We start from the raw sequence: 23,913 nt of genomic DNA, 5'->3' as shown, positions 1-23,913 counted from the left end.
ACACAAAGTTCATGCACGAAGCTCACTACTAACAAGCTGATTATCTGAAACAATTGTGTTAATAAAGAGAGACATGCAAAATACGCTAAGATGGGGGGCTCGCGGACTGGAATTGAGAACTGCTGTTCTAACTGATTACAGCAATCTGTTTACATTATCCCATGCACTCTGTAGCTACTTGCATTTTAAAGCCTTGAGCCAGGTGAGGCTCAAACTCACAACCTCAGCATTGCTCTGCTATGTACTGTCTTATAAGTACTGCACGCTAACCGATTGCGCCACTGGAGCTATTGAATCTTGAAAAAATGTCCAAACACCTTCGTCTTTAGTTAGACCTATCATTCAACTTGTTCCATGTTTTTTTTCTGATTACAGCAGTGATCCTCAAATCTGGCTCGGGAGATCCACTTTCCTGCAGAGTTTAGCTCCAACCCTAATCAAACAAAACTACCTGTGATTTTCTATTGATCCTGAAGACATTGATTAGCAAACTCAGATGTGTTTGATTAGGGTTAGAGCTAAACACTGCAGGAAAATTGATCTGCAGCTGAATTTGAGGATCACTGGATTACAGCAATCTTGTTTACAACAGATCTTTTATATTATCCAATGAACTTTGCGGCTACTGAAATGCTTCATGCTTGTCACTTGACACACCGCGGCCACGATAACATCGTATGACACATGGATCACACAAAGTTCATGCACGAAGCTCACTACTAACAAGCTGATTATCTGAAACAGTTATGTTAATAAAGAGAGACATGCAAAATGCGGGGCTCGCGGACTGGAATTGGGAACCTCTGTTCTAACTGATTACAGCAATCTGTTTATATTATCCCATGCACTCTGTAGCTACTTAAATGGTGCTTGCTTTCTAAATCTTTGCTCCAGGTGAGGCTCGAACTCACAACCTCGGCATTGCTCTGCTACGTACTGTCTTATAAGTACCCTCGCGCGCTAACCGATTGCGCCACTGGAGCTATTGAATTTTGAAAAAAAGTCCAAACACCACCGTCTTTAGTTAGACCTATCATTCAACTTGTTCCATGTTTTTTTTCTGATTACAGCAGTGATCCTCAAATCTGGCTCGGGAGATCCACTTTCCTGCAGAGTTTAGCTCCAACCCTAATCAAACAAAACTACCTGTGATTTTCTATTGATCCTGTTGACATTGATTAGCAAACTCAGATGTGTTTGATTAGGGTTAGAGCTAAACACTGCAGGAAAGTTGATCTGCAGCTGAATTTGAGGATCACTGGATTACAGCAATCTTGTTTACAACAGATCTTTTATATTATCCAATGAACTTTGCGGCTACTGAAATGCTTCATGCTTGTCACTTGACACACCGCGGCCACGATAACATCGTATGACACATTGATCACACAAAGTTCATGCACGAAGCTCACTACTAACAAGCTGATTATCTGAAACAGTTGTGTTAATAAAGAGAAACATGCAAAATACGCTAAGATGGGGGGCTCGCGGACTGGAATTGGGAACTGCTGTTCTAACTGATTACAGCAATCTGTTTACATTATCCCATGCACTCTGTAGCTACTTGCATTCTAAAGCCTTGCTCCAGGTGAGGCTCAAACTCATAACCTCAACAGTGCTCTGCTGCCTTACAAGTACCAGGCACTGTCTGACCGCGCCACAACCACATTAACGAACGCTATGCTCTTTAGTTAGACTTATCATTCAAATTGTTCCAATGGTTTTCTTCTAGCTGATCTAAGCAATCTGGTTTCCAACAGATCTTTTTTATTATCCCATGCACTCTGTAGCTACTTAAATGCTGCTTGCTTTCTAAACTTTGCTCCAGGTGAGGATCGAACTCACAACCTCAGCATTGCTCTGCTACGTACTGTCTTATAAGTACCGCGCGCTAACCGATTGCGCCACTGGAGCTATTGAATTTTGAAAAAAAGTCCAAACACCACCGTCTTTAGTTAGACCTATCATTCAACTTGTTCCATGGTTTTTTTCTGATTACAGCAGTGATCCTCAAATCTGGCTCGGGAGATCCACTTTCCTGCAGAGTTTAGCTCCAACCCTAATCAAACAAAACTACCTGTGATTTTCTATTGATCCTGTTGACATTGATTAGCAAACTCAGATGTGTTTGATTAGGGTTAGAGATAAACACTGCAGGAAAGTTGATCTGCAGCTGAATTTGAGGATCACTGGATTACAGCAATCTTGTTTACAACAGATCTTTTATATTATCCAATGAACTTTGCGGCTACTGAAATGCTTCATGCTTGTCACTTGACACACCGCGGCCACGATAACATCGTATGACACATGGATCACACAAAGTTCATGCACGAAGCTCACTACTAACAAGCTGATTATCTGAAACAGTTATGTTAATAAAGAGAGACATGCAAAATATGGGGGGCTCACAGACTGGAATTGGGAACTGCTGTTCTAACTGATTACAGCAATCTGTTTACATTATCCCATGCACTCTGTAGCTACTTGCATTCTGAAGCCTTGCTCCAGGTGAGGCTCAAACTCATAACCTCAGCAGTGCTCTGCTGCCTTACAAGTACCAGACACTGACTGATCGCGCCCCAACCACATTAACGAACGCTATGCTCTTTAGTTAGACTTATCATTCAAATTGTTCCAATGGTTTTCTTCTAGCTGATCTAAGCAATCTGGTTTCCAACAGATCTTTTTATTATCCCATGCACTCTGTAGCTACTTAAATGCTGCTTGCTTTCTAAAACTTTGCTCCAGGTGAGGCTCGAACTCACAACCTCGGCATTGCTCTGCTACGTACTGTTTTATAAGTACCGCGCACTAACCGATTGCGCCACTGGAGCTATTGAATTTTGAAAAAAAAGTCCAAACACCACCGTCTTTAGTTAGACCTATCATTCAACTTGTTCCATGTTTTTTTTCTGATTACAGCAGTGATCCTCAAATCTGGCTCGGGAGATCCACTTTCCTGCAGAGTTTAGCTCCAACCCTAATCAAACAAAACTACCTGTGATTTTCTATTGATCCTGTTGACATTGATTAGCAAACTCAGATGTGTTTGATTAGGGTTAGAGCTAAACACTGCAGGAAAGTTGATCTGCAGCTGAATTTGAGGATCACTGGATTACAGCAATCTTGTTTACAACAGATCTTTTATATTATCCAATGAACTTTGCGGCTACTGAAATGCTTCATGCTTGTCACTTGACACACCGCGGCCACGATAACATCGTATGACACATGGATCACACAAAGTTCATGCACGAAGCTCACTACTAACAAGCTGATTATCTGAAACAGTTATGTTAATAAAGAGAGACATGCAAAATGCGCAAAAATGGGGGGCTCGCGGACTGGAATTGGGAACCTCTGTTCTAACTGATTACAGCAATCTGTTTATATTGTCCCATGCACTCTGTAGCTACTTAAATGCTGCTTCCTTTCTAAAACTTTGCTCCAGGTGAGGCTCGAACTCACAACCTCGGCATTGCTCTGCTACGCACTGTCTTATAAGTACCGCGCGCCTAACCGATTGCGCCACTAGAGCTATTGAATTTTGAAAAAAAGTCCAAACACCACCGTCTTTAGTTAGACCTATCATTCAACTTGTTCCATGTTTTTTTTCTGATTACAGCAGTGATCCTCAAATCTGGCTCGGGAGATCCACTTTCCTGCAGAGTTTAGCTCCAACCCTAATCAAACAAAACTACCTGTGATTTTCTATTGATCCTGTTGACATTGATTAGCAAACTCAGATGTGTTTGATTAGGGTTAGAGCTAAACACTGCAGGAAAGTTGATCTGCAGCTGAATTTGAGGATCACTGGATTACAGCAATCTTGTTTACAACAGATCTTTTATATTATCCAATGAACTTTGCGGCTACTGAAATGCTTCATGCTTGTCACTTGACACACCGCGGCCACGATAACATCGTATGACACATGGATCACACAAAGTTCATGCACGAAGCTCACTACTAACAAGCTGATTATGTGAAACAGTTATGTTAATAAAGAGAGACATGCAAAATATGGGGGGGCTCACGGACTGGAATTGGGAACTGCTGTTCTAACTGATTACAGCAATCTGTTTACATTATCCCATGCACTCTGTAGCTACTTGCATTCTGAAGCCTTGCTCCAGGTGAGGCTCAAACTCATAACCTCAGCAGTGCTCTGCTGCCTTACAAGTACCAGGCACTGACTGATCGCGCCCCAACCACATTAACGAACGCTATGCTCTTTAGTTAGACTTATCATTCAAATTGTTCCAATGGTTTTCTTCTAGCTGATCTAAGCAATCTGGTTTCCAACAGATCTTTTTATTATCCCATGCACTCTGTAGCTACTTAAATGCTGCTTGCTTTCTAAAACTTTGCTCCAGGTGAGCCTCGAACTCACAACCTCGGCATTGCTCTGCTACGTACTGTCTTATAAGTACCACGCGCTAACCGATTGCGCCACTGGAGCTATTGAATTTTGAAAAAAAGTCCAAACACCACCGTCTTTAGTTAGACCTATCATTCAACTTGTTCCATGGTTTTTTTCTGATTACAGCAGTGATCCTCAAATCTGGCTCGGGAGATCCACTTTCCTGCAGAGTTTAGCTCCAACCCTAATCAAACAAAACTACCTGTGATTTTCTATTGATCCTGTTGACATTGATTAGCAAACTCAGATGTGTTTGATTAGGGTTAGAGCTAAACACTCCAGGAAAATTGATCTGCAGCTGAATTTGAGGATCACTGGATTACAGCAATCTTGTTTACAACAGATCTTTTATATTATCCAATGAACTTTGCGGCTACTGAAATGCTTCATGCTTGTCACTTGACACACCGCGGCCACGATAACATCGTATGACACATGGATCACACAAAGTTCATGCACGAAGCTCACTACTAACAAGCTGATTATCTGAAACAGTTATGTTAATAAAGAGAGACATGCAAAATGCGCAAAAATGGGGGGCTCGCGGACTGGAATTGGGAACCTCTGTTCTAACTGATTACAGCAATCTGTTTATATTGTCCCATGCACTCTGTAGCTACTTAAATGCTGCTTGCTTTCTAAAACTTTGCTCCAGGTGAGGCTCGAACTCACAACCTCGGCATTGCTCTGCTACGCACTGTCTTATAAGTACCGCGCGCTAACCGATTGCGCCACTGGAGCTATTGAATTTTGAAAAAAAGTCCAAACACCACCGTCTTTAGTTAGACCTATCATTCAACTTGTTCCATGTTTTTTTTCTGATTACAGCAGTGATCCTCAAATCTGGCTCGGGAGATCCACTTTCCTGCAGAGTTTAGCTCCAACCCTAATCAAACAAAACTACCTGTGATTTTCTATTGATCCTGTTGACATTGATTAGCAAACTCAGATGTGTTTGATTAGGGTTAGAGCTAAACACTGCAGGAAAGTTGATCTGCAGCTGAATTTGAGGATCACTGGATTACAGCAATCTTGTTTACAACAGATCTTTTATATTATCCAATGAACTTTGCGGCTACTGAAATGCTTCATGCTTGTCACTTGACACACCGCGGCCACGATAACATCGTATGACACATGGATCACACAAAGTTCATGCACGAAGCTCACTACTAACAAGCTGATTATCTGAAACAGTTATGTTAATAAAGAGAGACATGCAAAATATGGGGGGGCTCACGGACTGGAATTGGGAACTGCTGTTCTAACTGATTACAGCAATCTGTTTACATTATCCCATGCACTCTGTAGCTACTTGCATTCTGAAGCCTTGCTCCAGGTGAGGCTCAAACTCATAACCTCAGCAGTGCTCTGCTGCCTTACAAGTACCAGGCACTGACTGATCGCGCCCCAACCACATTAACGAACGCTATGCTCTTTAGTTAGACTTATCATTCAAATTGTTCCAATGGTTTTCTTCTAGCTGATCTAAGCAATCTGGTTTCCAACAGATCTTTTTATTATCCCATGCACTCTGTAGCTACTTAAATGCTGCTTGCTTTCTAAAACTTTGCTCCAGGTGAGCCTCGAACTCACAACCTCGGCATTGCTCTGCTACGTACTGTCTTATAAGTACCACGCGCTAACCGATTGCGCCACTGGAGCTATTGAATTTTGAAAAAAAGTCCAAACACCACCGTCTTTAGTTAGACCTATCATTCAACTTGTTCCATGGTTTTTTTCTGATTACAGCAGTGATCCTCAAATCTGGCTCGGGAGATCCACTTTCCTGCAGAGTTTAGCTCCAACCCTAATCAAACAAAACTACCTGTGATTTTCTATTGATCCTGTTGACATTGATTAGCAAACTCAGATGTGTTTGATTAGGGTTAGAGCTAAACACTCCAGGAAAATTGATCTGCAGCTGAATTTGAGGATCACTGGATTACAGCAATCTTGTTTACAACAGATCTTTTATATTATCCAATGAACTTTGCGGCTACTGAAATGCTTCATGCTTGTCACTTGACACACCACGGCCACGATAACATCGTATGACACATTGATCACACAAAGTTCATGCACGAAGCTCACTACTAACAAGCTGATTATCTGAAACAATTGTGTTAATAAAGAGAGACATGCAAAATACGCTAAGATGGGGGGCTCGCGGACTGGAATTGAGAACTGCTGTTCTAACTGATTACAGCAATCTGTTTACATTATCCCATGCACTCTGTAGCTACTTGCATTTTAAAGCCTTGAGCCAGGTGAGGCTCAAACTCACAACCTCAGCATTGCTCTGCTATGTACTGTCTTATAAGTACTGCACGCTAACCGATTGCGCCACTGGAGCTATTGAATCTTGAAAAAATGTCCAAACACCTTCGTCTTTAGTTAGACCTATCATTCAACTTGTTCCATGTTTTTTTTCTGATTACAGCAGTGATCCTCAAATCTGGCTCGGGAGATCCACTTTCCTGCAGAGTTTAGCTCCAACCCTAATCAAACAAAACTACCTGTGATTTTCTATTGATCCTGAAGACATTGATTAGCAAACTCAGATGTGTTTGATTAGGGTTAGAGCTACACACTGCAGGAAAGTTGATCTCGTCAGCTGAATTTGAGGATCACTGGATTACAGCAATCTTGTTTACAACAGATCTTTTATATTATCAAATGAACTTTGCGGCTACGGAAATGCTTCATGCTTGTCACTTGACACACCACGGCCACGATAACACCGTATGACATATGGATCGCACAAAGTTCATGCACGAAGCTCACTACTAACAAGATGATTATCTGAAACAGTTATGTTAATAAAGAGAGACATGCAAAATATGGGGGGCTCACGGACTGGAATTGGGAACTGCTGTTCTAACTGATTACAGCAATCTGTTTACATTATCCCATGCACTCAACAGTTACTTGCATTCTGAAGCCTTGCTCCAGGTGAGGCTCAAACTCATAACCTCAGCAGTGATCTGCTGCCTTACAAGTACCAGGAACTGACTGATCGCGCCACAACCACATTAACGAACGCTATGCTCTTTAGTTAGACTTATCATTCAAATTGTTCCAATGGTTTTCTTCTACCTGATCTAAGCAATCTGGTTTCCAACAGATCTTTTTATTATCCCATGCACTCTGTAGCTACTTAAATGCTGCTTGCTTTCTAAAACTTTTCTCCAGGTGAGGCTCGAACTCACAACCTCGGCATTGCTCTGCTACATACTGTCTTATAAGTACCGCGCGCTAACCGATTGCGCCACTGGAGCTATTGAAGTTTGAAAAAAAGTCCAAACACCACCGTCTTTAGTTAGACCTATCATTCAACTTGTTCCATGGTTTTTTTCTGATTACAGCAGTGATCCTCAAATCTGGCTCGGGAGATCCACTTTCCTGCAGAGTTTAGCTCCAACCCTAATCAAAAAGCTACCTGTTGTTTTCTATTGATCCTGTTGACATTGATTAGCAAACTCAGATGTGTTTGAATAGGGTTAGAGCTAAACACTGCAGGAAAATTGATCTGCAGCTGAATTTGAGGATCACTGGATTACAGCAATCTTGTTTACAACAGATCTTTTATATTATCCAATGAACTTTGCGGCTACTGAAATGCTTCATGCTTGTCACTTGACACACCGCGGCCACGATAACAGCGTATGACACATGGATCACACAAAGTTCATGCACGAAGCTCACTACTAACAAGCTGATTATCTGAAACAGTTGTGTTAATAAAGAGAGACATGCAAAATACGCAAAGATTGGGGGCTCGCGGACTGGAATTGGGAACCTCTGTTCTAACTGATTACAGCAATCTGTTTATATTACCCCATGCACTCTTTAGTTACTAGCATTCTAAAGCCTTGATCCAGGTGAGGCTCAAACTAAAAACCTCAGCTGCCTTACAAGAACCAGGCACTGACAGATCGCGCCACATCAGCGAATACTATGCTCTTTAGTTAGACTTATCATTCAAAGTGTTCCAATGGTTTTCTTCTAGCTGATCTAAGCAATCTGGTTTCCAACAGATCTTTTTTATTATCCTATGCACTCTGTAGCTACTTAAATGCTGCTTGCTTTCTAAAACTTTGCTCCAGGTGAGGCTCGAACTCACAACCTCGGCATTGCTCTGCTACGTACTGTCTTATAAGTACCACGCTCTAACCGATTGCGCTACTGGAGCTATTGAATTTTGAAAAAAAGTCCAAACACCACCGTTTTTAGTTAGACCTATCATTCAACTTGTTCCATGATTTTTTTCTGATTACAGCAGTGATCCTAAAATCTGGCTCGGGAGATCCACTTTCCTGCAGAGTTTAGCTCCAACCCTTATCAAACAAAACTACCTGTGATTTTCTATTGATCCTGAAGACATTGATTAGCAAACTCAGATGTGTTTGATTAGGGTTAGAGCTAAACACTGCAGGAAAATTGATCTGCAGCTGAATTTGAGGATCACTGGATTACAGCAATCTTGTTTACAACAGATCTTTTATATTATCCAATGAACTTTGCGGCTACTGAAATGCTTCATGCTTGTCACTTGACACACCGCGGCCACGATAACATCGTATGACACATTGATCACACAAAGTTCATGCACGAAGCTCACTACTAACAAGCTGATTATCTGAAACAGTTGTGTTAATAAAGAGAGACATGCAAAATACGCAAAGATGGGGGGCTCGCGGACTGGAATTGGGAACCTCTGTTCTAACTGATTACAGCAATCTGTTTACATTATCCCATGCACTCTGTAGCTACTTGCATTCTAAAGCCTTGCTCCAGGTGAGGCTCAAACTCAAAACCTCAGCAGTGCTCTGCTGCCTTACAAGTACCAGGCACTGACAGATCGCACCACAGCCACGTTAGCGAAAACTATGCTCTTTAGTTAGACTTATCATTCAAATTGTTCCAATGGTTTTCTTCTAGCTGTTCTAAGCAATCTGGTTTCCAACAGATCTTTTTTATTATCCCATGCACTCTGTAGCTACTTGCATTCTAAAGCCTTGCTCCAGGTGAGGCTCAAACTCACGGTGGTGTTTTGAATTTTTTTTTAAGATTCAATAGCTCCAGTGGCGCAATAGGTTAGCGCGCGGTACTTTTAAGACAGTACGTAGCAGAGCAATGCTGAGGTTGTGAGTTTGAGCCTCACCTGGAGCATAGTTTTAGAAAGCAAGCAGCATTTAAGTAGCTACTGAGTGCATGGGATAATATAAACAGATTGCTGTAATCAGTTAGAACAGAGGTTCCCAAATCCAGTCCGCGAGCCCCCCTTCTTTGCGTATTTTGCATGTCTCTCTTTATTAACACAACTGTTTCAGATAATCAGCTTGTTAGTAGTGAGCTTCGTGCATGAACTTTGTGCGATCCATGTGCGTTACAGTGTTATCGTGGCCGCGGTGTGTCAAGTGACAAGCATGAAGCATTTCAGTAGCCGCAAAGTTCATTGGATAATATAAAAGATCTGTTGTAAACAAGATTGCTGTAATCCAGTGATCCTCAAATTCAGCTGCAGATCAACTTTCCTGCAGTGTTTAGCTCTAACCCTAATCAAACACATCTGAGTTTGCAAATCAATGTCAACAGGATCAATAGAAAATCACAGGTAGTTTTGTTTGATTAGGGTTGGAGCTAAACTCTGCAGGAAAGTGGATCTCCCGAGCCAGATTTGAGGATCACTGCTGTAATCAGAAAAAAATCATGGAACAAGTTGAATGATAGGTCTAACTAAAGACGGTGGTGTTTGGACTTTTATTCAAGATTCAATATCTCCAGTGGCGCAATTTGTTAGCGCGCGGTACTTATAAGACAGTACGTAGCAGAGCAATGCCGAGGTTGTGAGTTCGAGCCTCACATGGAGCAAAGTTTTAGAAAGCAAGCAGCATTTAAGTAGCTACAGAGTGCATGGGATAATAAAAAAGATCTGTTGGAAACCAGATTGCTTAGATCAGCTAGAAGAAAACCATTGGAACAATTTGAATGATAAGTCTAACTAAAGAGCATAGCGTTCGTTAATGTGGTTGTGGCGCGATCAGTCAGTGCCTGGTACTTGTAAGGCAGCAGAGCAGTGCTGAGGTTATGAGTTTGAGCCTCACCTGGAGCAAGGCTTTAGAATGCAAGTAGCTGCAGAGTGCATGGGATAATATAAACAGATTGCTGTAATCAGTTAGAACAGCGGTTCCCAATTCCAGTCCTCGCGCCCCAAGTTGAATGATAAGTCTAACTAAAGAGCATGGTGTTTGGAAATTTGAACAACTGTTTCAGATAATCAGCTTTTTGGTAGTGTTCATTGCTCCCCACTCCCTGTGCAGGGGAAATCTGTTGAAGTTTACTTCACTTTGGAACATTCATTCACAGAGCTGCACTGCACTATGTTGTCACATATGGACAAATGTGACATCATATAGCTCTGTAAATAAATACAACTTAAAATAACTTCTCTCATACTCCACTGCACTTTGAATGGAACATATAAGTTCGCGTCGAACTAGAATCATGGTTGGATATCCTGTGATGTCCACTTCGCAGGGCACTTACGTTGGAATAGAATAAATGTCTGAAGTGATAAGCATAACATACAACATGTGCAGAGCAGGGGCCACAAGGACTGGGATTGAGAACCGCTGAGTTAGAGGAAAGTTCACTGGAAGTCGTGAAATACTAGTCTAACTAAACCCTTTGACCCATAGTCTAAATTAACCCTTTGACCCAATATTTCTGTACCCCCGGGACTACAGTCACATATATGTGATTTAGAATGTTCATTGACGTCACATAGCACCTAAATTCAAACTGACCTTTTGTGCTTTATCTGACACCGAATCAGAGAGAGAAATGCACTGCTCGTGTCATATTATCACAACTATGCAGTGTTTTTAACCACATAATATTTATTGTAGATTTTAGATTTTAGATTAGTTTAAGTGCTCATAAGTAATAGTAAAGCAAAACATTTAGAGCTTGTAAAATACACAGAGATGTCTATAGAAGCAACAGTAACAATCCATTCAAATATAATTTGCAGATGTGTTTTATTCATATCAAATACACATAGTGTAAGTAACTAAAAGTTCAATCTATTTTTCGCCCATTTCTTGGCCACTTATTACTTGAATTAATGTGCTGTAAAGGACTTCCTGAACTGCAGTGTGAATAAACATGGTGGCAACCCTTCTCACATTACAGATCAAGATACTTTAGTATATTTTTTAAATGACAAAACACACTCATTTACACATAATTTTACATGACATTCATTTTGATTATCTCTTTGGGGATATACAAGGGTGTCTTTGGGACATAAATCAATAGAAATATCATTTTGACAATATAAATATCGCTTTCTGCTGAACAGCTCTTCAATAAGATTAGATTTTTGTGCCAAGGATAGGGCACGGTGAAGATCAGATAATTTAACTGTGACATTTGGTTTTCTATTTTAGTGCATTATTTATTTGTTCTAAGTTCAGCATGAAGAGGGATATATTAAATATTTAATTTGGACTCAGTTCCACATTAGTCACTAGAAATGGAGAGCAAAACGAGCAAAATATGCTTTACCTGCTTTACCTTCTCGACCCACACACATTCTTTAGCATTATTCCCATCAAATCCACTAACAATTATTTCCATCTTAGACTCAGATTATTGATTCTGGCTTGCTCAGGCACTTACAAGGGTTCTTCAGATAAAATTAGGGCACTGACCTCAGCATGATACTCTTTCAGATGGTGGACTGCAATTTTTAATGGACATTTATTAACAGAGTTTAAATGCACTGGTTTTACTAATAACTCTGGAAACTGAAAGTAGTTTCGCTCTTTGGTGAGCTTGAAACACAGTGAACAGTGTGTATTCTTAAATTCTTAAGCATTTTGCTTCAATAATACATCAAATAAGGGTGCTTTCGCACTTGGCATGTTTGGTTCAATTAAAACAAACTCTGGTGCGATTGCTCTGTTAGTTTGGTTCGTTTGAGCATGTGTGAATGCTGCCATCTGAACCCTGGTGAGCACCAATCAAGCGGACAGAGACCAATATTTTCAGCTGTCTTTGTCCACTTGTTTAGTGCTTCCAAACAAACTCTGTTGTAGTTCGAATGATATATGAACGCAACATGGACCAAATACTTCTAAACGAACCAAAAACAGGATGTAATGACACAATGCTATTCTATGCAACATGATTCGATGACATGGTGTAACCAAAACCAAATGAGCAGAGGCCAAACATGCAGCAGCAATGTGGCAAAGTGCCTTTAATGATGTCCTTGTGAGTCTGGAGGTGATGAAAATAAAACTATATATAGGGTGTATTCACATCAGGAATGTCCATTAGTTCACTTGCTTTGGTCCGGAACAAATACAGTGTTGATTTTTTTGTTTAGTGCGGTTTGCTTTTACACTGCCCTTTTTGCAAGTGAACCAGACATTGTAAACAGAAATACACGTGTGCTAAGGTCATCCATTTATTGGGCAGAAACTCTCAAACAGGGAATGAGCATCATATGAGACGATGTCCTACAATGCTGTAATTATGACTGGCTGGAAATAATATCTATAGATATAAAACACTTAAAGCAGATCACAATGTTAGGTTAAACATTCAATAAATGAGTGCTATTAGGCACATATTCAAATGTTTGTGCGGAGAATGGAGAGTAAGTTTGAGTTTGGATGCAGGGCAAATTAATTGTAGTGAACCTATAAATCTAATAATAATAACAATAATGATAATAGCAATGGTAATAATTAAATTAATTAATTGGAAATGACAAATCCTCTCGACATCACCTAATGCTTTTTTTTTTGTTGACATCTCTGGCTATTGTTCATATACAGTATTGTTGTTTTTGATGGCCTGTTTCAATTTTAGTTTTAGTCTAGTCTTTGTGTGAATCTGTCATTTTATATTTTATTAGTTGTAGTCACGTTCATACTCTTTTTAGTCTAGTCTAATTTTAGTCAACGAAAACTGATGACATTTTCGTCTAGTTTTAGTCAACGATAACTGATGATATTATAGTCTAGATTTAGTAGATGAAAACTGATGACATTTAGTCTAAATTGTATTTTAGTCTCTTTAAATGCCATTTTATTTAACTCAGTCAATACTACCTAGTAGTATAGACGAAACAATTTTTTCTTTTAACCAAACCCATTTCAAACAAGGCTATCTTACTATTAGGGCTGGTAATTTAATGTGTTAATTAGATTAATTAATTATGGAGAAAAATAGCGTGTGAAATTTATTAATGCATTTAACGCACTTGCCCTGCCAAAGACCTATGTGGATCCTCTGCCATTTCATACAGTCGATTAATGATTAATATGAAGCAGGGAAACAACTTTAACTCAGAGGGAGTGTCAGCCACATTAAAAAAGTTAACAGCTTAAGTCATTTGTGGATTAATGCGTATTGGAGAAGCAAACCATTTAAAATGATTCAGTTAGATTTGGTGAACTGGTTCAAAAAGATCCAGTTACATTGAATGATTCGTTTGCGAACCGGATATCAATACACTGCAGAGTTTTCTCTGTAACTCTATCACAACAGACACGGAAGAGAAGACAATGCGGAATAAAGTCGTAGTTTTTGCTATTTTTGGACCAAAATGTTTTTTCAATGCTTCAAAAAATTCCTTCCCTCTGATGTCACATGGACTACTTTGATGATGTTTTTCTTACCTTTCTGGACATGGACTGTATATTGTACACACAGCTTCACTGGAGGGACTAAGAGCTCTCTGACTACAGTCGTGGCCAAAAGTTTTGAGAACTACATAAATATTAGTTTTCAAAAAGTTTGCTGATAAAATGCTTTTAGATCTTCATTTCAGTTGTTTCTGTGATGTACTGAAATATAATTACAAGCACTTCATACGATACAAAGGCTTTTATCAACAATAACATGACATTTATGTCAGTATTTGCAGTGTTGGCCCTTATTTTTCAGGACCTCTGCAATTCGACTGGGCATGCTCTCAACCAACTTCTGGGCCAAATCCTGACTGATAGCAACCCTTCTTTCATAATAACTTCTTGGAATTTGTCAGAATTAGTGGGTTTTTGTTTGTCCACCTGCCTCTTGAGGATTGACCACAAGTTCTCAATGGGATTAAGATCTAGGGAGTTTCCAGGCCATGGACCAAAAATTGCAGCATTTTCGTCCCGAGGCACTTAGTTATCACTTTTGCCTTATGGCACGGTGCTTCATCGTGCTGGAAAATGCCTTGTTCTTCACCAAACTGTTGTTGGATTGTTGGAAGAAGTTGCTGTTGGAGGGTGTTTTGGTACCATTCTTTATTCATGGCTGTGTTTTTGGGCAGAATTGTGAGTGAGCCCACTCCCTTGGATGAGAAGCAACCCCACACATGAATGGTGTCAGGATGCTTTACTGTTGGCATGACACAGGACTGATGGTAGCGCTCACCTTTTCTTCTCCGGACAAGCCTTTTTCCAGATGCCCTAAACAATCGGAAAGGGGCTTCATCAGAGAATATGACTTTGCCCCAGTCCTCAGCAGTCCATTCACTATACTTTCTGTGATCAATCTGTCCCTGATGTTTTTGTTGGAGAGAAGTGGTTTCTTTGCTGCCCTTCTTGACACCAGGCCATCTTCCAAAAGTCGTGGCCTCACTGTGTGTGCAGATGCGCTCACACCTGCCTGCTGCCATTCCTGAGCAAGCTCTGCACTGGTGGCTGCACACCATCATGGTTAACAATGGAAGAACAATGATTTCAAGCATCACCCTCCTTTTAACACTTTCTAACCCAATCAGCCTGACATAATGATCTCCAGCATTGTGCTCGTCAACATTCTCACCTGAGTTAACAAGACCATTACTGAAATGGTCTCAGCAGTTCCTTTAATGACAGCAATCAAATGCAGTGGAGACGTTTTTTTGGGATTAAGTTCATTTTCATGGCAAAGAAGGACTATGCAATTCATCTGATCACTCTTCATAACATTCTGGAGTATATGCAAATTACTATTATAAAAACTTAAGCACCATCTTTTCCAATTTCCAATATTTATGTAATTCTCAAAACTTTTGGCCACGACTGTAAATCTAAAATATCTTAAACAGTGTTCCGAAGATGAAGGGAGGAACGACATGAGGGTGAGTCGTTAATGACATAATTTTGATTATTGGGTGAACGATCCCTTTAATCAATAAGACAATTACCACCACCTTCTGGCAGTTTTAGTTTATTATTTAGAGTATCATTTCATTAAAGAAATAATTTAATATTTTCATAGTAATAATAATAAAATTAAGAAAATAAATAATTAAAGTTATAGTTCACCCAACTAAAAATGACTAAAAATTATTTACTCACATGATCCAAAAGAGTATATGTAACAAAATATTTCTTGCTGAACCTACTTTTTGCAATCTCTTTTTGATGCTTTGCTCAACAATGACTTTAAATTATCTTTTCAGAGTAATTTCTTCAAATTTGACGTGCGATTAGTTAATCACCACATCATGTAATTAATTAGATTAAAAATTGTAATCGCTTACCAGCCTTAATAATCCATTAAATGAATGAATCCCACTGCCAAATCTACACGATTACCACTATTTGCTTTTAAAGACATTAAGTGTCTTAATTTTCATGTATTTCCAAGCTCCGGGGGGTTAATGTTTAAGCTCTTGTATGTTCAATTAAACATTAGACATCTGGATTGCTTTGTGTGTATTTGAGCACTGAGAACTGATCGCGCGCTACATATGAGAACTGAAGGAGTTGAGAGTGGACGAGAGAGCTTCTATCAGCATGATTTCACCTATCCTGCCTTCACTAACTTTAAACTAATCGCCAGCTAATTGTGACTCCAGGGAAATAACGGATGTCTGGTCACCTTATCCCTACCCCTTCGGGTGCTGAGATCATTGTTTCAGATCGTTTGTTCATGTTTTGTTAGTCTATCCATCAACCGTGGCTGCCATACCAAGACTAGATATTCCTTTAGTCCTCAAATAACATTATAGTCCTGTCTTGTCATGTTAACAAAGATGCGGCATAAATTCATAGTTTTTATCATTAGATACTAGTTTTAGCTAGTCAACTTCATGTCTTAGTCACTTGAAAAAATGTTAGTAAACAAATATTTTTTGTCCTCGTCTTATTAACACTGTTGAAAAGTGGGTGTTAATAGAACAGAGCCAGGCCAAATTCTTATTGAGCTTCTTAAAACGGTGCCTACATTACTATTTGGCTAATAATTTACATTCTCAAAAGGAGAAAATTTAGATTTGATATTGACATTAAGGGCTCTCAAAGTCAAACTTATATTTGAGATTTCCTTCTCCCCTGTGATTTAATAGTAAATCCATTGCTTCTAATAATTGAAAATGTCAGATTCGTGCAGCGGGGCTGGTTAAATGTCACTCCAAATTTTTTCAGTGACATTGGGGTTTGCTGAGGATGATGAGAACATGGAATAAAACAGTGGTCACTCAGGACTAGTGGTCTTTTGGTTGACTTGCTTATTTGAGTCATAGAACTGTCTGGATGGATCAAAACAGATGCATCTTCACTGATAACAAGTGTACAAACAAGACTGATGTGACTTATTTATTGGATTACAATACAAATGACAATGACGATTATTACAGTCCTGGTGCCATGTGACATACGCCATTGAGTAAATTAAGACAAACTATATTAATATAACAGAGTTCAGTGCTTCAAGAGATGGGAATTTGTAGTCATATTTACATGATATAATTGCTTATAGAGAGGATGAAATTAGACATTTAATGAACTGTAGGCGGGCATTAGGCCAATGTTTCACATCATAGTTTTATGCATCATTGAATTAAATCAGTAAACAATACTGTAAACAATAAAGTAAACAATAAACATGAGATCTGCTAGAACTTATGGAAAATTTGCTCAGTGCTGATATGTAGCAAAAAGGTTTTAGCTGTATTTAGCCAGAGATACCTTGCTGAAATGTAAGATGACAATAACGTTATTCTTGAGGAGATAAAAAATGTAACTTAATGAGAGAACCAGAAAATGAACGTTTTTGTCTTGGGGCTGAATACTTAGGGACATTTTGTTCATTTTTGTTTGGGTTCAGGAAATGTAATAAAATAAATTATATTTCCCATCCTCTCAGGATACCTGGAATCAGTACCACAGGCATTTTTCCATTTTCGTAGCATAAACACCATCAAACCGATGAAAGCTTCGGTTCTTCAAGTGTTTCTCTATGGCGTCTAAGTTCAGCTGCCCGTGCAACTGATACTCGACTGCCATTGACTCATCTGCATTTGAGATAAGGGGCTTACCGAATGGTCAATTAAGTAGTTGCAGGGAGGATCATTATAGCAATGAAATGGTCTGTAAATGTAGTAAGGTAAACAATAATATGGTTTCATTGGATGCACAGATGGAAATTTAAGGAGATCGCTAAAGTGGATGTAATTTGAAAAACACTGACAGAGAAAAAAATGTGATTTATCTGTGAATGTTAGAAACCGTGTTCCCATTCAACATCTTTTTCATATCCAACGAACTAAAAGTAAAACAGTTTAAACTGTCCACTGCTGCAAAAATCAATTATAAAAGATGTTTAAATGCTGTGAAAGTGTTGTTCATTGTTTGTTCAAGAACGCTAGGTCATTAACCAATGTTAACAAATTTAACCTTGTTGTAAAGTGTTCACATATGGAAAATAAAATACAAATTAATCAATTGATCTTTGAATGCATTTTGAATTCTTCCAATTGTGAACGTAAAACAGTTTAGAAAGTCCGAGGTTTATTTTTTATCTGGGATATGAGGATGCCCCATATCCCAGAGCAGATCAGAGCAGGATCTCAGGAGTGATTGAACAGCACAATTATGTTTGACTGCTTCTCAGTACTGCTCCAGCCTTTGGGATCAAACCACCTCAACAATCACATTCATCACAGACCTTAGACAACATCCAGACTGGGCATTACATTAGGACAGGCTGACAAGGTCAACCATGTCAGCCATTTGGTGTATGCTTGTGTGATTAGGCTCAAATGCTTTGCAAAGTCTTAGCATGTCTCACATTTAATGTATCTATGACTCTGTAATTAGTTGTCAATGGAATACTACAGTATTTACACAGAAATGTATCATAATACACTGAGAAAATAGTCTACTTCTTTTAATGTTCTGACTAAAACAAACTGAGTCACAAGAGAAACACAGTTTAATTTTTATTATATTGTTTTTAAAACAAACTCAAATAATTTTAGTGGATTATAATGGATTGGCAGAAATCCATTATTAAACATCAGAAACTAAAAAAAAAAGAAAATAAAAAGAAAATCTTTATAGTGTGATGAATAAGAAAAACATTTTGAACAGTTTAGTATTCAGAATTATTCACCTAAAATGAATACATCATAAAAATCTGAGTTTTAGACTTAAGGTAATAATAATGATACACTTCAACACCAAAACACATTACTTTCAACACCACAACATTAACATTAACTGTGGGATGTACATTGATTAAATCAACATTAATTCAGATGGGTTTCAAATTCATTTATTTTATTAATGACACTATGAGCATTGAGGCACAGTCTAAAGGCATGTAAATTGTGAATCTGTTCACTACTGATCTAAAACATGGCAAAGTTAGTTTAACAGCATAAAAATTATTTACAGTGCAGACTTTTTCAGGCTCACATTGAAAAGGTATCGATTTGAAAGCAACAACAATAAAATAACAATAAAAGTCATAGCGACGATGATCTAGATAATGCAAACAAAATTGGCTGTTATTTATCAGGATACCTCAGAGAGCCATCAAGCAAACATTTTAACCTTTCTCTCTGTGTTGGTCTTGTTTTCTCTTCAGCCTAAGCAGGTGGTCTCTCATACCATTCACTTTCTCATTTCCTTCTTTTTATGTTGCTTGCTGTGCCCTTACAGCCCTGGCCATCACACCCGCAAGTTATGCACTCTTTTTCCATTCACTATACTTCAGTATCCATTATCCATTATTATTCATTATATTATTATTATCATTGTCAATGGCCCTCTATCATTCTGGTCTATTCATCTCTCTCTAAATGGTTCCCTTTATGGGAGTTTATATAAAGCTCAAAACAAAAGTGTCCACAAGTCTGAACAGAGTTTATAAGAGATGAACTGAACTTTTATTGTGTGCTGATTTTCCATTTTCATTCAGCCACACATATTCTCAACCAATGCTCATTGAAAATCTGTGCCCGTGTATGCAAAATTATATTGTGTAACCTCTTGACCTTTTTGTGGCATAATCATAGTGAAATGTCCTCTAAAGGTCCTGCTAAAAGGTTAATGCTCTATCATGTTTGAAAATAATCCCTTTTTTTCAAATTCTTAACTTGAAACCTTTTTTTATAAATATATTATTGCAAAGCAATGTTAAGGTAATGTAATGTTAATCGTATACCCAATAATCTAAGATCTTTTTTTTGCCGACTTTTTGTGGGTATAAAGAATCTTTTTTCAACCAGTGCTTTCCCCCCCTTTAAATAAAGTAATACACAAACACACATCTATATGGTGTGTATGAGTAAATTCTAATTATTTGTAGATTCAGTTTGCTGCTCAGCTCTCTAAGAAATAACATTGTTCAGCTTTAGTTCTTTCTCCATTACAGCACTACTTGTTGCAGATAAAAAGCTTTTATTAAGCCCTAAACCTAACTGATAAAGTTATCAAAAGCATGGTAATCATAATTTGTGTAAAACGGAGTTGTTGTTTTACTACCGCTAGTGTTCATTTCAGCTGGAAACTGAAGTGAACTCTTGGTTTAGGTAGAGGTAAATTTTTTCCAGTGAGCCTGTTACACATTCTGTCATTGCAATCTGAAGACTCTCCCTTCTCTCTGTGCAAATCGCAGAACAAGGCAGTGTTTAAATGAAGCTACGTTAGAATTAGAGAGTCATTTATGCCCATCATCCTGCACTCTTCTCCAGTTTGCACACAACAGTGCTGCCATTTTTACACATAACATGGATATAAAGACTCTGTGTATACAATGGTGACTGTTTGCAGTCTGTTCCCTTCATTATATTTTTCTCTTTTCACTCTTTAAGCTGCCAAAGATAGACCTATTTCATATTTTGAATTAGAAATAATCTGGATATAGATTATCCTTTTTCTTTTCTTTTTTGCACTGTTTCAGCACATTGTTTTTTGTGTGTGTATTTGGTAGTACAATTCCTTCTATAAACATAATAATTGTCTCTGGTGCCAGATCTGCAACATTTATAAGCTCCATATGGTGATTCAGTTGCATGGACATAATGAATTCTTGTAATAATAACTCAGTATGAAAACAGTCTTCACTTCAGTGGTCTCTCCTTGGCTGAGTGAAACAGAGGAATGGAATGGCTGAATCTTGACAGCATTCAGTAAATGGTTTCTTTAATGACATTGGTGGAGAAGGTCTGGTTGCTGCAGATGCTGATAGAGTGTCTGGTGAGAACACGCTTCTGTTTCTTATGGCGGCATGGCAGGATTAAGTAGCGAAGTGTGGAAAAAAAAATTAGCCGGTAATTGGCTGAGACAAGGTTGTACAGGATGGGGTTGATGGCCGAGCTGACATAAAAGAGCACATTGGTGCACATGTAGAAATAGTGGTAGAAATCGAAGAGAGCACTGTGGAAGAAGAAGAAGAAAAAAACTGTTAGTGTTAGTGCAGCATTATCATGCATATAATTCTTTTTTTTTTTTCAGCTTTTAAAAAAATCTGAACCAGAATCAGAATTTTGTGAATAAAACATGTTACCAAATCAATATTATTGTAAAACAATGTAAAGGTAATGGTTTATAAAAATTTTTAAATTCTGTTACAATTTTTAATTTAAAATATTGTTTAAGTGTTTGGCTTTAAAACAGGAGATTCTGTGATTGTACCTGAAGAGTGCAAGGCCTCACATGATGTGCTGTGTGAAGTACAGACTGAGCCGAATGTCAACACATCCCACCGCTGTATAGCCAGATGAGATGCGACTGGATAACCAGTGTGTCGCTAGTAGTTTTGATGGATTAAGACTAGCAATCAAGGTAAAGACGATTGCAGTGGCATACAGGAGTCGTACAGTAAGCACGACTGAGTCCGTACAGTCGTACAGTAAGCATGCGTGTGTCTGTTATATTAATGTGTGTATGAGTGCTCTTGACTCACTGATCGCAAATTGTAGTTATGCACAAGCACTTCCGTAAATTCATGTTGTTACCACACGTACCGAATAATGCTGTATTTAGTTATTTATGCTGTATTTTGCTGTATTTAGTTATTCTGAATCCATCCGTGTACTGTAGTAGATATCTGCAATCAGCAGACGGTTGATTTTTGGAGTTATTGGCATCTCCAAGTGGTCCTGTTCGGTATAGCAACTTGACTTCTCTTAAATGTAAAAAAGCCCTTTGCTGTTGCACTGTACCTATACTATACAAACTATATACGATGTGGATTATTATTATTTTTTTTTAATTCTTTTTTCTTTCTTTCATATGTGCTTATGGGCTCCTCATCATTTGGTTCTTTGCTGTCCTTTTGGAGTTTCTAAGTGTCCTTATTTGGAAAGACATCCAAATTTATCTTGAAAAAAGCTTGGAGAATTTTTTATTTTTTAATTTACTTTGCTGGAAACAGCAAATAATGACAAAAGGAACATTTGAAACAAGATAAATGATCTATGCTTAATTTCATGATTTCATGTGCGATTAATCTTTTGAATTTATTGAATTTTCAAATTTTAATCTACTGACAGTCCTTGTATAAACAAACATGATGACAATGATCTTCAAATCTCAGTGTTCTGTTGTACTTCTCTCTCCATTATTGCACTACATGTTGCAGATAAAAAACTTTTATTCAGCCGTGAGCAATTTTTGCTTATGTCTGTATGACTCTTGGTTAGTTTATATGTATTTTATCTTTCCCCTAAAACATGCTTTTTCTCTCTGTCTTAATTTCCCTACAACATTCAGAAATCCTTATTTGTCATGCCATATAATATTTTTTTATTAATACTTTTATTCAGCAAGGATGCATAACATTGCTAAAAAGTTACAGTATAAAGACATTTACATTGTGAGAAAAAAACATATTTCACATAAATGCATTCTTTGTGAGTATACTGTATGTGACATTCTTTCAAATACACTGAAACAAAATATCTGACTAATTTTAACCCCCAAATTTTTGTATATAAAATGTTTCTTTATATGCTATGTCCCATGTAAATCTGCTTGTTTGTGATGACTTTAATGTGCTCTATGTGATTATTTTGACTGCTGTGCTAAAATAGAGAGATATTTTTCCAGGAATAACTGAGAGGGAAAAAAAGAAGATGTTGAATAATGATTTGAGTTTATGTGAGTAATATTAATGTGAAATGCTTCAAATGAAGCTTGTGTCTGACCTGCCCAACAATGAAACTGTGTTTTGACTACACTTTGTAGATGTCATATTCATAATCTATTATCCTTGTGATATTTGATCATATTAGGATTATGATATGCAGCATATCCACAGAAGACAGAAACACTATGAATCTCTATCAGCTCAGCAACAGTATTAAGATTCAATGTCACAAATCCTTAAAAACTTGTACAACTAGTTTTTCCTCGATAGTCCTCATTGCAGCAGTCTGGGACCTTGTAAACAAAACTTTCAACTTTCCCTTGGGATTGATAAAAATCTGTACCCCAGCAAATCAAATTAGGTCTTGATGTTTTTTTAAAGCTCTTGCGATTTGTGTGTGCAACAGAGTCCATCAGACATTTTATAAACAGTCTGTGGTCATGCCATCTAAGCCAGTAAAAAAAAAAAAACGTAATATCTGCCCATTCATCTGCTAATAAAAAGCATAGCTATATTTCTGAAACCCTGCAGAGGACAAAAACAAAAGAAAAAAAGAAAAGAAAACACTCAGATGACTCATGAGACTGATGCCCTTTAGCTCTCTATATACAGTATATGCATTTTACACTTATTTGTATTTATTTAAAACATAATGCTTTTATCATAAATTCAGTCTTCACAAGACACTTCATACTGAACATGCATTTAAGATATGAAAACTATTTGTTCAACATGAAGTCCTTAAAAGTATGAATAATGAGAATAATAATATGTGATGTATCTTTAAAGATAATTATATAATTATTGTTTTTCCTAAGGCAACAATGATAATGAATGAAAACTAAACAGCACTTAGACTGGGAAGAATTATAAATCTGACGGACAGATCTCTCTATTTTATATTATTTTATTGAATGATGAATTAATTCAGTGGCTGTATAAGAAGTTGAGAATATTATACAGCAACCATAGTTTAGTTTGTAATATTGAAATGCATGTAAGACTCACATGTTCATGAGTCTCTTCTCATACTTTTCTAATAAATTAAAAGACCTTAAATACATACAAATAAACTAGTAGACTGACAATAGGAGGCTCATATTCAT

The 23,913-nt window shown here is 37.9% G+C and overlaps 1 protein-coding gene and 8 non-coding genes across 9 annotated transcripts in view; all 9 read right to left on the bottom strand.

Annotated features, from left to right (window-relative positions):
- Positions 1 to 1,820: 1,820 nt before the first annotated feature.
- trnai-uau (transfer RNA isoleucine (anticodon UAU)) lies at positions 1,821 to 1,914 on the bottom strand. Its single transcript has 2 exons — positions 1,877 to 1,914; positions 1,821 to 1,856 (listed from the first exon to the last, which is right to left on the bottom strand). It is a non-coding gene; the product is annotated as a tRNA-Ile (tRNA).
- Positions 1,915 to 2,743: 829 nt separating this feature from the next.
- trnai-uau (transfer RNA isoleucine (anticodon UAU)) lies at positions 2,744 to 2,837 on the bottom strand. Its single transcript has 2 exons — positions 2,800 to 2,837; positions 2,744 to 2,779 (listed from the first exon to the last, which is right to left on the bottom strand). It is a non-coding gene; the product is annotated as a tRNA-Ile (tRNA).
- Positions 2,838 to 3,446: 609 nt separating this feature from the next.
- trnai-uau (transfer RNA isoleucine (anticodon UAU)) lies at positions 3,447 to 3,541 on the bottom strand. The gene is made up of 2 exons: positions 3,503 to 3,541; positions 3,447 to 3,482 (listed from the first exon to the last, which is right to left on the bottom strand). It is a non-coding gene; the product is annotated as a tRNA-Ile (tRNA).
- Positions 3,542 to 4,371: 830 nt separating this feature from the next.
- On the bottom strand, positions 4,372 to 4,465 carry trnai-uau (transfer RNA isoleucine (anticodon UAU)). Its single transcript has 2 exons — positions 4,428 to 4,465; positions 4,372 to 4,407 (listed from the first exon to the last, which is right to left on the bottom strand). It is a non-coding gene; the product is annotated as a tRNA-Ile (tRNA).
- Positions 4,466 to 5,073: 608 nt separating this feature from the next.
- On the bottom strand, positions 5,074 to 5,167 carry trnai-uau (transfer RNA isoleucine (anticodon UAU)). The gene is made up of 2 exons: positions 5,130 to 5,167; positions 5,074 to 5,109 (listed from the first exon to the last, which is right to left on the bottom strand). It is a non-coding gene; the product is annotated as a tRNA-Ile (tRNA).
- Positions 5,168 to 5,997: 830 nt separating this feature from the next.
- trnai-uau (transfer RNA isoleucine (anticodon UAU)) lies at positions 5,998 to 6,091 on the bottom strand. The gene is made up of 2 exons: positions 6,054 to 6,091; positions 5,998 to 6,033 (listed from the first exon to the last, which is right to left on the bottom strand). It is a non-coding gene; the product is annotated as a tRNA-Ile (tRNA).
- Positions 6,092 to 7,613: 1,522 nt separating this feature from the next.
- Positions 7,614 to 7,707, bottom strand: trnai-uau (transfer RNA isoleucine (anticodon UAU)). Its single transcript has 2 exons — positions 7,670 to 7,707; positions 7,614 to 7,649 (listed from the first exon to the last, which is right to left on the bottom strand). It is a non-coding gene; the product is annotated as a tRNA-Ile (tRNA).
- An 820-nt stretch (positions 7,708 to 8,527) lies between these two features.
- trnai-uau (transfer RNA isoleucine (anticodon UAU)) lies at positions 8,528 to 8,621 on the bottom strand. Its single transcript has 2 exons — positions 8,584 to 8,621; positions 8,528 to 8,563 (listed from the first exon to the last, which is right to left on the bottom strand). It is a non-coding gene; the product is annotated as a tRNA-Ile (tRNA).
- Positions 8,622 to 20,594: 11,973 nt separating this feature from the next.
- LOC113094632 (neurotensin receptor type 1-like) overlaps positions 20,595 to 23,913 on the bottom strand; it is a 30,723-nt gene continuing 27,404 nt past the window's right edge. The window contains exon 4 of the mRNA XM_026260229.1: positions 20,595 to 21,093. Coding sequence (XP_026116014.1) covers positions 20,844 to 21,093 — 250 coding nt within the window. The 3' untranslated portion in view covers positions 20,595 to 20,843. The remainder of the gene's footprint in view (positions 21,094 to 23,913) is intronic.

Source organism: Carassius auratus, unplaced genomic scaffold (assembly GCF_003368295.1).
Source record: "Carassius auratus strain Wakin unplaced genomic scaffold, ASM336829v1 scaf_tig00215414, whole genome shotgun sequence".
Classification (NCBI taxonomy): domain Eukaryota; kingdom Metazoa; phylum Chordata; class Actinopteri; order Cypriniformes; family Cyprinidae; genus Carassius; species Carassius auratus.
This window is presented reverse-complemented; position numbering and strand designations above follow the sequence as displayed.